The sequence below is a fragment of the Ananas comosus genome, linkage group 7 (assembly GCF_001540865.1).
Source record: "Ananas comosus cultivar F153 linkage group 7, ASM154086v1, whole genome shotgun sequence".
In the NCBI taxonomy this organism is placed as follows: Eukaryota; Viridiplantae; Streptophyta; class Magnoliopsida; order Poales; family Bromeliaceae; genus Ananas; species Ananas comosus.
The window spans coordinates 2,740,100-2,756,483 of NC_033627.1; the positions used below are offsets into that span (position 1 = coordinate 2,740,100).

The 16,384-nt window shown below is 32.7% G+C and overlaps 2 protein-coding genes across 2 annotated transcripts; both read right to left on the reverse strand.

Moving 5' to 3' along the window:
* On the reverse strand, positions 1,962–7,637 carry LOC109712411 (YTH domain-containing family protein 2-like). Its single transcript, XM_020235966.1, is given in 8 exon segments — positions 1,962–2,232; positions 2,865–2,948; positions 3,807–4,019; positions 4,141–4,704; positions 5,366–6,395; positions 6,568–6,706; positions 6,842–6,915; positions 7,462–7,637. Coding segments are annotated over 4 exon segments (693 nt in total). The 5' UTR covers positions 4,531–4,704; positions 5,366–6,395; positions 6,568–6,706; positions 6,842–6,915; positions 7,462–7,637; the 3' UTR covers positions 1,962–2,226.
* Positions 12,030–13,472, reverse strand: LOC109713226 (WRKY transcription factor 44-like). The gene is made up of 3 exons (XM_020237224.1): positions 13,322–13,472; positions 12,694–12,825; positions 12,030–12,480 (listed from the first exon to the last, which is right to left on the reverse strand). The coding sequence occupies exons 1-3, from the start codon at positions 13,348–13,350 to the stop codon at positions 12,273–12,275; spliced, it is 369 nt and encodes a 122-aa protein (XP_020092813.1). The 5' UTR covers positions 13,351–13,472; the 3' UTR covers positions 12,030–12,272.

Sequence of the window (16,384 nt, forward strand, 5' to 3'; positions counted from 1 at the left end):
CTGCCCCGAATCCGTTTATTTCCTTTCGTTTACTGTCCCATTCGGGGCGGATCGGGGCGGGAGCTCCACCACCCCGGATCCATTTGCATCCCTACTTATTATGCATGCAATCTCAACATAACCTCAACATGATCAATCTCTTATTCTTTTCTTCTTCTTCTTTTTTTTTTTTTGAGAAATATGATAAATCTCATCATCTTTACAGCTCTAAGTGAGGTGAGGCCCCAAAGAGTACCTCCACAAAATTTAGCTGGCATTTCTCAGACTCATTCATGAGTAAAAATACAAAAAGATGCCAACCTTTTTGTGCAACTTTGTTGCTATTGGGACCAGCCAAATACATTTCCCACAGTAAACTTAAAGTTACTTCAAATCATACTCATAAAAACCAACTCTGATTACCAGTGCTTCTTGATTTTGTTCTTTGTTAACTATAATGACTCCCACTGCACTTTGTCCATCTCAGTCATGTCCTTGTATTTGTAATTACTACACAGCAAAAACCCCTCCGCTTTATCCATTTTTTAAATATTACATACTTCTACTAGTACTACACTGTTAGTTAATGTAGAGAGAAACTAACAAGTAACAAGAGCATCATGTTCTAAAGAATGTCATCTGCTTCTCTTGTGCAAAAGCTATCTCATTTGTCCAGTCCATTTCTTCAGGTTTTGTTTGAATTTAACAGTAATCTCAAATTTTCAAACCAAGTTTGAGATATGGGGGCTACATGATAGTCTTGCTACCACTTTGCAACATGATTGTCGGGCCTAGCTTCTGCGATATCAAAAAATAAAAGTAATATTTGAAACAACCTCAAAACGCAAAAGTTTTAATCTAGTGCTTCTGATTCTGCTGCAGAACAAAAATATGTTGAAACATTTACTATAGTTTTATTACATAGAGTATCAAGAAATAGCACTACAGTCTACCAATAAGCGAAAATAGGATTTGAAGTGCCAGACAAAAGTCGATTTCTATAAAGGCACTATATTTGCGGCTTTGAAAGGAAAAAAGAGTCATTAACATCTTTTCCCAAGCTTCAATTAGCTTTAGTCACCACCCACAAGCTTGTGTCCCTATTTAAAAGCTAAATAGGGTCAAATTAATGATCACTTTTCCTGTCGAAAGTTGCCAGTTCCAATAAAATGATTGCTTTCCAAGTCCTGTTAACAAAACACATTGAGATCTAGGGAGAATTTCGGTTTTTTACTCTTTTTTTTTGTTTCATTTAAATTTGTTATGATTCTTAAAAATGAAGAGATGTTAAGTAGAAATCAGTTTTATTTTGTTTTTTAACCTCCTTATTTATTTGTCATCTTCTTTTCCAAAATACTTTGGATCAGCTATTGTTCTTTTCCAGAACACTTCCAAAAACATAGAAAATGGTACTATTTACTTTCATTTAACAAAATTAACTTTAGATGGCCTTTTAATCAAACTTTAAAACAAGAAAAAAAAATTTTCAAAGTTGTAGTAGAAATAGGAAACAAAATGAAACTCAAAAATCCCGAGCAAAAATACTAATTTAAAACTTCTACTTCTAATTCGGCTCAAAGAAAATTTCAATAAAAAAATTGTTAAAATTTTTTCAGATAACTTCGCTTAAACAGCACTTTTTCGTAAGCTCCAATTTAGCTGAACAAGACCTTAGTTCAGTTCTTATAACTACAATGCTGACTCAACTTGCTTTTTAAAAAAAAAAAAAAAAAAAAAAAAAAAAAAAAAAACCCCACCATTGTTGTTAAAGGATATACCTGCACATCCTTCCAATGAATGGGAGTAGGTTTCAATCCACTTAAATTTTGAGCTTGGTATCTGTCCTTTTCAAGCAACTTTTGATTCCAATGAACAAAAACTCTAAAAATGGAAGTTAATTTGAGATGAAATTTTAAAGAGAGAGAGATTCTTCTAGTAAACTCTGTTAGTAGCATACTATTTATGTATATTTCATGTTAACGTAAAAAAACCAAAATCAGTCGAATATTTGCCATCTCAGAGCTCACAGATACCTGAGCACTACATCTTGCATGATCTTTTAGTTAAGTTTAGGTTCTTGCAGATTCAAAGCTTCTCCTGGATATCAATAAGATAACACAAAAAGAATGAAAAAAAAAGGGCTCGAAAAAGTACTGATAAAATGGAGTGCCCGGCGCAGCAGAAAAGGAACTGAAATCGCTCTCACAAGCCACTACCGAGGACAATTGAATTGCTCAAGAACATCGCTCAGACCTGAATGTTAGGTTAGCCTACATGTTACAACAGTTAAATAGCCTATACCATCAAGAAAGGAGCAAAAAAAAAGTTCTTAATATAATATGATCTTATTGACTGTCCCTAGCGCAAGCGGCAAAAGGCTTGGTGGTTGGTATCTGAGATCCCAAGTTCGAATCCTAGTTGATTTACATTTTTAGCTAAGTTTATTTCTAAAAAAATAAACAAAATGGATAGCATTCTACCTTTCTCTCGAATATATATATATATATAAGATCGTATTGCAGCTTTCGCTTCTGCAGATGATTGGGCTGTGCATGCACTGCTAACAGCTGATGAGCTGAAAATAAAAGCAGTGAGCTTTGACGGAAACCCATTATTGGGTAGAAACAATGGGTACAACTGAAACTCACAGCCCTTAGCAGTTAGCACCGACTTCTGCAGCTATATCATTTTCCTCTAGTGGATTTTGTTTCTCCAAATCCACCCCGAGAACGCTCTTTGTTCATGAGTGTAAACTAATTCTAATGGATTTACTAATGAACAATACTGTTGTAATTAAACAAGAGAAAAAAAAACAACTCATTACGGTTATCAGAACAAGATGCATGATTGTGCTGTAATTGAAAAAAAGAAAATCAGAGACATGCCTTTTTCTGTAGCTGCCTTGCTTGAGCTACACCTATATGATCGTTGAAAAGTTTAAGCATTTGCAGACCTTGCTTGAGCTTCACCTATAGCATTCACAAAAAGAGAGTTAAAAAAAAAAAAAAAACAGTGAATATAACATTAATTTCAGTTACATCTTTTGATTTAGTAACTAAATGCTAGTTTATTTTTCTATTTTTGTGTCGACTCGAAGGATTTAGTGAGAGTTTATCCAAGCTCTAGAACAATTTCTTTGCTCCCAAAGAAGAAGCTTCTTGAAACCAGGTGTTTGACTAACAAAAAACCTAGGGCCTCAGTAATGGAAGCTCAAATTTGAAATTTTTGCCTCTGCCACAGGGAGAAAGTTTAAAAGACTTTTAAAACATCATTAGTGTTGTTTAGAGCAGCTCAAAAGCAAACAACACTTCTCAATAAGTTCCGGCTGGGTCAAGAAGACCAAAGTAACATAGAAAGCCAAAGAATTATTCATAAGATCTCTAGCTAAGTTTATTTCTAAATGAAATAAACGAAGCGGGTAGCATGCTACCTATCTCTCAAAAAAAAAAAAAAAAAAAAAAATCATAAGATCAAGCTTGCTCTTTGTACAACAGGAAATTTTCCTTAAACATCATCTCCTATAAATACACATCAACAGCTATGAATTGTTATAAAAATATTATCAGTGAATATAAAAAAACTTATCCAAAAGTAATCATAACCAAAATATGGGTCCAGTCGGACTCGTATGTGAGCTACAATATTTTAGATGAGAAAATTAATTATATCTAAAATATGGGCTATGTCGGGCAGGCAATTGAGGTGCTTCTTTTGTTTGTTTTCTCATAATACGACAATTGAGGCGTTTTTTTATAAAATACGAAGCTAAGCATGATATAAGGCATACTGTTCTCCAGATTGTTGCCGAGATGACTGTATTTCCTCACCTCCTGTGTGTCTCGACTATTTGTGACAGGTTTGTTATCATTGTTCTCAAGAATGATATGCTTTAGCACGCTGTTAGGAACATCTTTCACCATATGCCACTTCACAGGGAAGCAACCATTCCACTTTTCCTGTTGCCAGTATTCCAGGTTCTTGTTAAAATCAACTGGCCCCACCATTTTGGCTAAACCCACAAACTGTCCACTCATGTTTGCCTGCAAAAGTAGAAGGGGAGAACTCGGAATAATTAGGGACTAAGCTGATTCAACAAAAGAAAGGAGGGAAAATAACAAAGAAAAGAAATTGTTCAGCAAAATACATGAGCCCAGTACTTACAGAGAAAAACAGAAATACTGGGCAATACTACTCTTGAGCTTCCTGATAAGCAGCATTAAGCTTTTTATTTCCACTGGAGGTGCTAGACCAAACGTTATCCTCACAGTATGATTTGATGATGAAAAACTTAGCATCTGTACAGTTCTCCACAAAGTCTGCTCGGTTGTACTTATCCTTGTCCGTCAATAAACTCGAATCCTCAACATTGCTGCCATTTAATGAAAGGTCCTGACCCTTTACACCAATAGTAGCATCAGACCTGAAACTCATTTTCCTTCTGGAGTGAGTAGATCTTGGCCCTCTGTTTAGTTCATTCCGACCATTGAGGTTCTTATTGCCACAATCATAAAAACCATTATTTCGGCCCCTAGATTTACAGTTGCCGTCCATAAGTTTAACCCATTGACAATTTAGTCTAGAATCATAAATATATGATCTCAACGCCAGACCAGACCTGAGACAATTTCCACCTTGGCCATATGTTCGATTGTTTGGGTACAGTCTGTCAAGATGTCCTTGTACTTTTGGTCCATCCCAAGATGCCGGCCTTGGTGTGTGAAAATTCTGAAGATAAAAGGAACACATTATCCACACCGAGCAAATTTTATACTCATCAAGAATGGAAAAGAAATCACAGAAACAGAATTAGTATAAACTATCCTTGCTTTGACTCAGACTGAATTCTGAAATGCATATTGACCAGATACATAATGAAGATAACACAATGTAATCACTCAATAAGAAAAGAATCATGGCAAACAATGTTGAATCATGCCTAATTGATCTAGCTATTGAAACAACTTTCTCAACTCTAGAAGCAAAAGCTTACAAAACTTAGGCATAAAATTTTGGAGCTTTTGTTGTGGCAAGAAGCTGAAATAAGCTTTTGGTGTAGATAAGCAAAAAATTCCAATTTAAAGCCTCTTCATTTGCAATAGCTAGAAGCTATAAGGAAGATTTAATGAGAGTGGTATTGTTCTTCTTCAAACAGCTCTACTCAAACAACATTGCTATGGAATCTCCATGCTGGGTGATAGGCCCTTGAAACTCAAAATTAGTTTCCAAATGCATATGCAAATCCATAATACAAGTAACGAAGACAACAAAAATCAGTAGATAAGCACTACTATTAGCAAGGCACTTTCACAACCTATAATAGCATGCAGTTGAGGAAGGAAATCATAGTGACCAACAAGAAACAATGCAGGGAGATGTATTAACATACCTCAAAATTAGGTAGAGGTCGAAGATTCTGATTTCTCAAAAGCGTATCATTTTTAGAATGTGAAATCGTTGAAGAAACAGACTTAGTTGTAGTTAGTCTCTGCTGCCTGTCAGCAAACACAGGGCCATTGGACCATGGAACAGGTGATTCGTTACCACCAAAACCAAATTTAGGGTCCTACAAGAAGAAGGTGGTGGCCCACCAGCTAAGACACTCTTAGGATAAAAGCCACTTGATGGTGATAAATTCTGTCGGTTATTCTTAAGTGTCGATTCGTTCTTCCCACTTGTATTTCCACTATCAACTCCGTTTGAGATGTTTGTCCCTATAGGGACCAGTGGCTGATCAGAAGCAGCAGAAGTAGAAAGTTCTCCATGCAAAGCAGCAGTTTGGTTTGGAATATATGATGCGCTAGTGAATGTTGGTGGCTGATAATATATAGCGGGGAAATATGGACCACAATGTGCATAACCATATTCGTATATCCCCTGCAAGATCAGATAAGGATCAAGGTAGTGCCCTTAGGGAAGCACTTAAAAGTAAATGAACATTTTATTTAGGGTGTATTTGGTATTTGTTTATGTTCTCTATACTAGATTTTCCTCAATGTCTATGTGATTGAAGGAACTTAGGGATGGACTTCTTCATTCTTGTCATAGTTGGTTTGTCTGTAATTTCGTTTTCTTTTCAGGATATATTTTGCATATGATCCACAATAGCAAAATTCGAGAAGTTCATCCCTAGGTTAGAATTTTCAGGAAAAACAAAAAAACCAAGAAACATAAACCATGCTCAACAGGCACTCGACAATTCACAGATAAAAGTTGCTGGGCTTGATATTTCAATCGCATGTTCATGGTGTATCTTTGATTCTTCCGAAGACTCAAGAGCCGGTTCAATTTATGCAATGGTTGAAGTTCTTATTCTTTGATTCAATGCCCAATCAAAAACTTGAAAATACATCCAAGTATCCAAAAGACAACTTGCAGGAGAAGCGTCTCTGCTCCATCATTTAACAGACCATCGTAACCTGAAAAACATACTAAAGAATAAAATATATTTGCAAAAAGATAATAGCAATACTAGCCTAGAGAGATAAACATAGTAGCAAACATAATCCAAGACGCAAATACTATGGACTCGGTAGAAGAGATCATGGAACAGAAGTTTGAACCTTTAAACACAAAAAGGGAAAAGCTTACCTCCAAAGTAGTAAGTAGAAGATGGGTATCAACTTGATAGATAACACATGTTTGGGTCCATATATTCCTAGAGTACCAGAGTTACAGACTGCTCATATGGTCAGATCGGTGCTCCTGGCAGCGCACCACCCTTAGAATGCTGTTCAAATTTCATAGTATCAGCACTAGTTACTTATATATTACTACTTGATTCATGAAACACGGCCTTAGCAGCATATAAGATTCCTCCTACTCACGGTACAGAATTTACTAGTCAGATATTAGGAATAGTCACCTTCTTAGTAAACTGAGGAGCATCCTGAGCTTTAACCTTGGAATCCAATGACAGGTCTTGCAGTAAATCGGTAGCTTCGTCGGTAGAAAGATTAAAGAAAAAACCGAAGAACAAGCTTAGTAGAGCCCTCAAACTCATGCAAAAGAATATCAAACAAAACCCTCGAGTATGAAATAATCAAGCTTGGATTCTGATTTCTTGGTATAGCTAACCAAAATCAGATAAAAACATGAGACTGCAGCGAAGGCACTATATTAAGGAATATAATAAACAAAAAGAGAAAAATGTGATTTTGCTGAGCATATCCAATTCAAAGTAAATAGAAGTGATAAACAAACACAATATAGAAATAATATCTTTAACAACGATTAAGATCAGCTCAATTTACGATCATCCTAGTCCAATAGCCCTACAAACGGAGGAGAGGCACCAAAAAACTTGATAATTACACTGAAATCTCCCACACTCAGCACACCATTGCTAAAACAACCGAACTAAATTCCCAAAATAAAAGGAAAATCAATCAAATTAACGCAGAATGCGACCTAAATCGAGCTAAGCAAAAGCGAATCTAAGGAAACCCCGAATAGTTAAAACTTAGCACGAATAGAGAAGGATACGATCAGGTGGAGCTTCGGCCGCCATTGTCGGATCTCCAGGTGATTGGGGCACGAACTCTCAGCAATATAGAGGTGGAGGTGGAGGTGGAGGTGGAGGAGAGAGAAAACCCTAGGAGAGAGAAAGGACGGTAGGGGAGGCGCCACAGGGGAAAGAGAAAGCGGGGAAAGCGAAGAGCAGCGTGGGTAAAAGAGGAGGGCTCACGGAAAAAAGCGGTGATTCAAAATGTGGGAATTAGTGTCTGAACAGTGTCTACCACGTCATTCCGAGCCTAGACATTTAAAATATTACTATTTTCTATGGCCAAAATACTGAAAAATTTTTTATACATATTCATTTTTATTTTTTTTTAAATCTATATTTTACTCTCTCCAAATTTCAAATTAATATATTTAACCCCCTTTCTCAAGTTTCATCACTGTTTCTTTTATTTCTTATAATTTATACCCAAAGTATTCTTAAAAATGACAGATATATATTTAAAAAAAAAAAATTTTTATAGAACAAGTAAGGATAATTTGATTATTTCACTATCTCCATTAATGCCGTGATTTTTAAAAATTTAAGAGGTCAAAGATTAAATTTTTGAAAGCCAAAAAAATAAAAAATATCTAGGTATTTATAGGAAGCTTTTCCTGTACTTTATTTTTTTATTTAAAATATGAGATGCACACTCAATTTAGATATATTTATCTCCCACTAAGATTTTATTATATCCCGTATTAGGCTCGACTATTATACCGAACAAATAGCTTTACATGTTAGATGCGACTAGCATACGATTGCTGGGATAGCCACAACTAAGGAATACGAACCAAGCTCTAAAAATATAGTTAAGTGGATATATTTTTCATATTGTATATCAATTTAAATTTCAATGAAAAGCTATTATAACTTAACAAGATCTAGCCAAGAGTGCTAAAGAAAAAAAAAAAAGTACTATTTGTACATTCCTAAATTAAATATAAGATGTACACCTCATCTATCAAAATACCCTTCCCCTCTCTATAGTCTTATCAAAAATTTTTTAAACTAAAACTCATATAAATTTTAATAAACTTTAAAATTGAAAGGGTTTCATACACTAATATATAGATATATAGATAGCATTTTCTAAGAACTTTATACGAAGTAAACTTTTCCCATTAAGTGTTACTATTCATACATAAAACAACTGGTAGAAACAAAACATCTTCTATGGACAGAGTTGGTTTTAAAATTGATGGAAAAATTAATTAAATTTGCTCATAGTTTAGTTACTAAATATGATCAGATTTAATATGTTTTATTTTCTCTAATTAAGAAGAACTTTTGGGTTGAAGCCTCACATTTGTGATGGAAAATCTTGTGTCTCTTTCTTCTTTTTTTCTTTTTTTCTTTTTCCGGTGTTTGAATGCAGTGTTTAGTATGAGAAATTATTTATATATAGGACTTGTTTGGTACGTCTAGCGGTGCGGTGGCCCAATTAACACATTACACCGTATAAATTCTGATAAAATTCTATACTAGATTCAATTTTATACAAATATGAATGTCAAAATTTAACATTAATTTGACATAAATTCGTCTCCGAATTCGCATTAAAATAAATAAAAGAATGGATACGAATATGATTTCTTACAGAATCCGACCATATTCAACTGTTTTCATTCATAAAAGATAAGAAGGATGTTAATATATATTGTAAAATAATAAATAATTTTTTATTATATTTTTTGTTTATTTTACTAGAAGTTTAATATTAAAATTGTATTTATATTTATTAAAAATATTAAAATTTATTGAATGAAATATAGGTATAAAAAATTTGGACACAAATATGAACCTTTAATTATATATACATATTAATATATATTATTATTCGAATAATATTTAAATACAAATACGTTTTAAATAGAAATAGTAATAAAAATTTAACATGCGACACATATCCGTATCACAATTCGCATATGAGGAAAAGTATGGATGTGTATATAATTTTGTCAAAAATCTAACCATATTCGATTGTTTTCATACCTAACCGCGCTTTAATTGCAACACAAGATCAAACACTTGCACGCGTGGTCCCAGCAGTTCTAGATCACAAGTATCGAATAACAATTATAAAGAACCAATTATTTATTCATAAAATTTTAAAATTTTAAAATAAAAAATTTATTTTAAAAAAATGAAAACAAAACAGTAACGGCACTAAACAAGGCCTAAGACTTTTGTTTCGATACGACAATTCATAGTAAAAACTGTATTTTGACTATCACATGTTGGATATGACAACCTTTCGCGCTAGTCTTATAGCAAGTTAATTAGTACATTTGAAAAGGAATAAAATAATGATTTGGAATGTAACACTTGTCGATCTAATTAAGTTCGTTGTTAAATTTTGATTCACTAGTCCTTTTTCTCACCTACCATATATTTGACCTTAGTGTTTTTTTTTTTCAAGAAAAAAGATTATTTTATTATTATTATTCTTCAAAGCTTATAGACCTAAATCACGATTCAAATCATTATTATTTGCGCTAATCTGATCACGTTCATTGCCAAACTTGTGGGCACGACGAATGGACAACCGGGTTAATAGTAAATTATAGAATGTTAATTAGAGTGCTCTAACCATATATATGATTGTGATTCGCATATAATTAATTGTACAAATATTAGATACAAGTAGAAGTCAAATATTAGAACTTCTTAATTTGCTTGTTTTGACTGCGCATGGTTTGATTTGAATTTTCATGATGTACAGTTTCATGTTTGATGTGGTCAAACAAAACTACTGTGAACTTTAATTTGCTTTCTCTCAAAAAAANTTTTTTTTGTTATACTAGATTCCAAAAATTACATTCAACTATATTTCAGATAGTTTTGTTTCTATTTTACAATAAGAGCTTCTTGTTTAAAAACCACAAAGTGAAAACATACAGATTATAAAATAATAAAATACAATACTGTATTGTTATGTAATTCTTAAAACATAGAATTTTGCTATCTTATCCAACTCGGTGCAAATTTCAATAATTAATATATAACTAGATGAAATAAAAATTATATAATAGTTGAGATAATTTTTTTAAATTAGAAAGTAAAAAAAAAAAAAGCAGTTTTTCCATTAAACAAGTCATAACTTATTATATATAATATATCGTAGAGAAAAATGCAGGTGTGCTTGATCCTATAGTCACGTCAAAGTCGCTTCTAATTAATTTCTGAAGGACACTTTTGATAATTGAAAAGGTTACTACAATCCAAAATTTGACCAATCTTGGACTTGTGCATGCATATCGACTGCGTCACTTGTTTCATCACTTTGATGTTACGTGCATACCTTTTGAAAGAGAGATGAATTAATTAGAACCTTAATTAAGATTTTGTTAGTGTTTGTAGTTTTTGATTATTGCTAGCTCGAAGCGCAATTTGCTCTAATATCGGAAGCTTACTTATTATTGTGATTTGCTCTGATGTCATTGATCACTTGTTGAAAGGAGAGAATTATTGCAGCTAATTAAACTAAAAATTTTATTAAATATTCTTTGACTAAATTTTGATGGTGGATTATTTTCTACACATTTACAGCAGTCTATATGTAGGTATAAATCAAAATTCTAATAGTAATAATTGAATAAGATTTAAACTTATTTCTTATATCTAACTAACAAAATATTAAGAGATAAACCTGGCAAAGATAAATTTAAATTTATCAAAAATATTTAATAAAATTTTTAGTTTAATAAGTTTAAATATCACTCTCTCTAAACTTTAACTTCTGAAAAATAGTAATTATTATTTTTCAGAAGTTAAAGTTTAGAGAGAGTGATATTTAAACTTATTTCTTATATCTAACTAACAAAATATTAAGAGATAAACCTGGCAAAGATAAATTTAAATTTATCAAAAATATTGGGTTACTTATCAACAATTATAAGTTTAAATATCACTCTCTCTAAACTTTAACTTCTGAAAAATAATAATTACTAATTTCATATTATTTAATATGATATGATATTAGAGTCAAAGATTCTGAGTTCGAATTATGAATTAAAAATATCATTCTCTGAAACAAAGGTTGAATAGAAGACATTGCTATATATATATATATATATTAATGTTCTATCAATCAGTTTCTCGTAGTTTCCTTTTAGGTCACATTTTCCAAACACATTCTAGTCAAAATCTATTATAAATTAAATAATTAATTCATATTGGACAGTGTGAGAAATGAGTTCATATTTGTTACCTCCGTGTTCGAGATGAATCAATTCAACAACTTTTACACGTGGTTTCATACTAATAATAATTAAGCTAATTAAAACTTATGTACTAGAACACTTGTTAGCATCACCATTAACTAATTATAAAGTTATTAGTTTGAAAATGAATACACCTATATATACTTAGAACAAGCCAATTATTAATGTCTTTCAAATTTTAATTTGTTCTTAAGAAATTCCACAAACTTCAAGGTGGCCAATAAATGGTTTCAAACAAATTTAAATGATTTTTTTTCTTTTCTTATCGGCAGAATTAATGAACAAGTGAGACAAAATTAACGGGCATAAAAGTTCCTGAATTAATCAAAAAAAAACACACCAAGAAGGGAAAAAAAAAAAAAGAAAGAAGAAAAGTTACATGTAAGGCCAAAGTGAAGGGCATTAGTTTACATGTGCTACATCCCTAAAAATTAGAATATAAATGAATTCAAATACAGGCTATGCTAAAGCATATAAGAGAGACTCAAGGACACCAAAATGAAGTGTATTAATTGCTGGCGCTTCAGTGACTCCTTCTCTAGACCATTAATACATATCATAATCACTTAAGAAGGCTCATTATTAGATCGCCCGAAAACTTGGTTACCCAGATCATACTGGTTCGCCGAGGAACTTGCCTGATCGGAACCAGATGGCGCACCGTGACTATGTTGTCCGTCATACACAATCCTTATATTGTTGGTTGGATTTGATGGGATCCATTCGACCCGCTTCTTCGCGTTGCATCGATTATTCCGGCACTTGAAGTAGCTCCTATATTGGAATTTAAGACGACTATACATTAAACTCATCTAAGAAGCTAAAAGTTAGGTGCATCGATCTCACTGGCACGTATGAGAAGTACTATTTGAGTAAAACAGTTCAACAAATCATTGCAGCAAAACCAAAAGTTTAGATTAGAAAATATATCTTTGTTGTTAGGCTAAATATGCACTTTGGTTCTTAGAGAATATCAGAATTAATTACCTTATCATTTGGATGTTTCGTATAAATTTCTGGCCGTATTTTTTCCACTCGTACCCATCCTCGGGCATAACTAAGCGGCCGCCCCCCACTTCCGGTGGCTGTTCTTCGCGTCGTCCCTCCGCTCCTTGATCTCTACATACATTAATAACACAATTACTTGTAACATGTAAGAGTACTACTAAGTTTGATTTCACGTGCATAAATGATACATAAGATCCATGCAATATATATATGAATTGATCAAGCTCATATTTAAAACTTAAAACATTCTTTGCCCACTAATTACGATTCATTATACTTACTAAAGTTACCCAACTTACTCTCTTCAGTTCTCTAGAAATGCAAAAAAAAAAAAAGAAGAAAAAAAAATCAAATCAAATCAAATCAAAAGAAAAAAGGATAAAGAAAACTTGGCCTCTTCTTCATCAATATACCACTACATGTATGCATCCATATATATATATATGAACAATTTTGCTATCAGATGGATGTTTTTTGATGCATCTTTTCCTACCATGATATATTACACTCAGCATAAATTTCAATAATAAAGGAAAGATGCGTCTCGACAAAGAACTCTTTTTTTTTTTTCTTTTTTGAGAGAGAGGGGGAGAGAGAGGAAACATACACAGAGGAGGGATTTGAGGGTGTAGCCATTGATGGATTAATCCTTTAATTTGTTGCTTGAGATAGGAGAGAGGTGAGTTTAAGAAGTTCATTATATATGCGAAGAGGAGAGGAATACATCGAAGTTTCCAGGAAACAAATTAATTGATGAGTAGGATGTTTCCCAACACAAACATTTATGACTAAACTATGTATAAGGTTAATCTTTTATTATTATTATTATTATTACTATTATATTTTTAACGAGGAAACAATAAATTAATGTTGGGTGGTACTTGTCCTAATTTTAACGAAGAGGAGTATTTTGATGATTAAAAAAAAAAAAATCCAAACGGTGATTGATTGGTTCCTCCACAAGTTGGAAAAATTTTAGGAATGGATTGTTTACACCATAGGTTGTAGCATTTTGCTACGACCCGGACCACACGGTTAGCTGTGATTGGGTGTAATTGGTAGGTTTATAGAATTTTCTTCCGCACAAAGCACGGACAAAGTGATCCAATCCTACCCCCAAAAGTCGAAAGAAATTTAACTTACTTTGTTCTTTTGTGGGATTAGCGTTTACGATGAAAATGAGTTTCGCAGAACAGATGTATCAGCATAAAATTATAGTGAATTTGCTTCTGAGAAGAAGATAAAAAATGAATGGACTCTGGAGGTCCCCTCAACGAGCCGCCATGTTGAAATAGCTTCACTAATTTCATATATAATTTCTATTGATAATTTATTTGAATTGAATGTTTCTAGTCAATCAATTTGAAAATATTATTACATTCATTAATAATTCCAAAAAGTATAATAGTTTTAATAATCATCAACTTATATATACACTATATATCGGAGTAGATTTTGCTTTTAAAATATAAATCATTAACTGGGTTCAGGCGATCATTTATTATTAAAATTGTTAAGCTATTAGCATTTTATTATTAAGAAGCGAAGACATCTGCGTGAGATATGAGAAGCTTAGGAGTTTGAATACCAATATAGGATTTTAGGAAACAAAACTTTCAATTTTTTTAAAAATAAAAAATATAGAATTATGTAATTAAATTTTAATATTAATATATTAATAATACATTAATCATCAAATATTAAGTACGCTACATTAGATGTGCGTATATATCCGACGGCAAGTGCAGGCAAGAATAGTCAAATTATTAATACATGTAACGCCTCTCTTTCCAAAAAATCACTCATGTTAGAATTATTCTAGCTCTAAACTCGCTCAATATTCTTAACTTTTTGAGCTTAATTATTGTCCAAAATATTATAATTGGATTAAAAGATTTAATTATATTATATATTGGACTGTCATAAACACCAAAAGTGTCGCAGAATCGTAATGCGAAAGCATCTGTAGTGGGTACGGAGAGCCGTGCTGTCAAGTTCTAAGTTGGATAAACTTGTGTGTGACATAACTAAATAGAAAGCGATAACTGAGTTCTCAAAATTGGAAAAAAAAAAAAAAAAAAGAAAAAAAAAAAAGAAAAAGAATCCAAACCGCAGGAATTTGGTGCGACTGGAGATGGAGGCGGTCGGGATGGTAATGGTTCGCGGGTGGAGCGGGGAATCTCTGCCGACGTGGCAGTGAATTCGCTTGACTGTACGGACGGCGGTCGGCCGGGGCCTTGTGGCCGTCGTGACGACACGCGTACTCTGCTGATGTCACCCGTCAAACGTCATCCTCATCCTCATCCCCATCCTTTCCCTGACGCTGACGACAGGTCACGACAATTGTTATGTTACAGGGTATTCTTTTCAAAGTTCAAAGATATTTTATAGAAGCAATTGTTACATATTCCTGAAAAGTTTTTGATTTTTTAATTTATCCCTTTTAGAAGATTAATATTGAAAATACTTTTTTTACGTTAATTTCAACTTATTTTTAATATACCTCTAGAGTTAAAATCTGTTAATTAATTCTGTTATTTCTGTAAAATTACTATTTTGCCCTTTCGAATATACCCTTCCACTATCACTGACTTTCTTATTTGCCCTTAAAGTCAGGGGCACAAAAAGCATTTTGACTTTTGATTTTTTTCAATATACCCCTCTACCGTCACCAACATTTCTTATTTGCCCTTAAGTTAAGGGCAAAATTGGCATTTTAATTTTTTTTAACTGTGGTAGATATTTAACTCACGTTTAACCCAAGTTAACTTAACATGAGATAACTGCGGGAGTATTTTGCAATAACGGTGGAACATATGAGGGGTATTTTAGAAAGAAAAAAAAGGAATAAATCGGATATTTTCAAACGTATGAGGGGTATATAGGCAATTATCCCTATTTTATATATAACTGGCCGTCCTTAGTGCATATGACGAAAAAAAAATAGTGATTGATGCTCGACATTTCAAGTTCGAAATCTAGTTATTTCATATTTTTAGTTAAATTTATTTTTTTAAAAATGAACAAAGTGTGCATGCTATTTTTCTCTCAAAAAAAATTTATATATATATATATATATATATATATATATATATATATAAGAGAGAGAGAGAAGAGAGAGAGAGAGAGTCCGCGCTATGATATCGATAGCACCAAACATTTGTGCTATCAAGTTTTCTGCCGTTAGATTAACCTTTTGATTATTTTACCCGTTAGATTATACTATCCAACCAACACACCCACTCAACCCTAGGGGCCCACATCATCCTACACGCACATCTTTTAATCTAAGGGCAGAAAACTTAATAGCACCAAATCATTAGTGCTATTAATATATTCAGCAATATATATATATATATATATATATATATATATATATATATATATATATATATATTATATATATTAATATATATATATGGTTGGGGCTACTATATCATATGAGCATAGAGTCCTTTGTACTCATAACATTTCGGCCGTTTCGGATGAAAAAATGTGCGTTGGATGAGAGTGGTTACGGTTAGGTTGATAGTAGGCCAAACTAGGGTTGAGTGGTGGTTGGTTGAATAGTACTACATCTAACGGATGAAAATGATTAAAGGGTAGATCAAACGGCCAAAAACTTATGAGTACAAGAGGCTCTATACTTATAAGAGTATAGTAGCTAGAT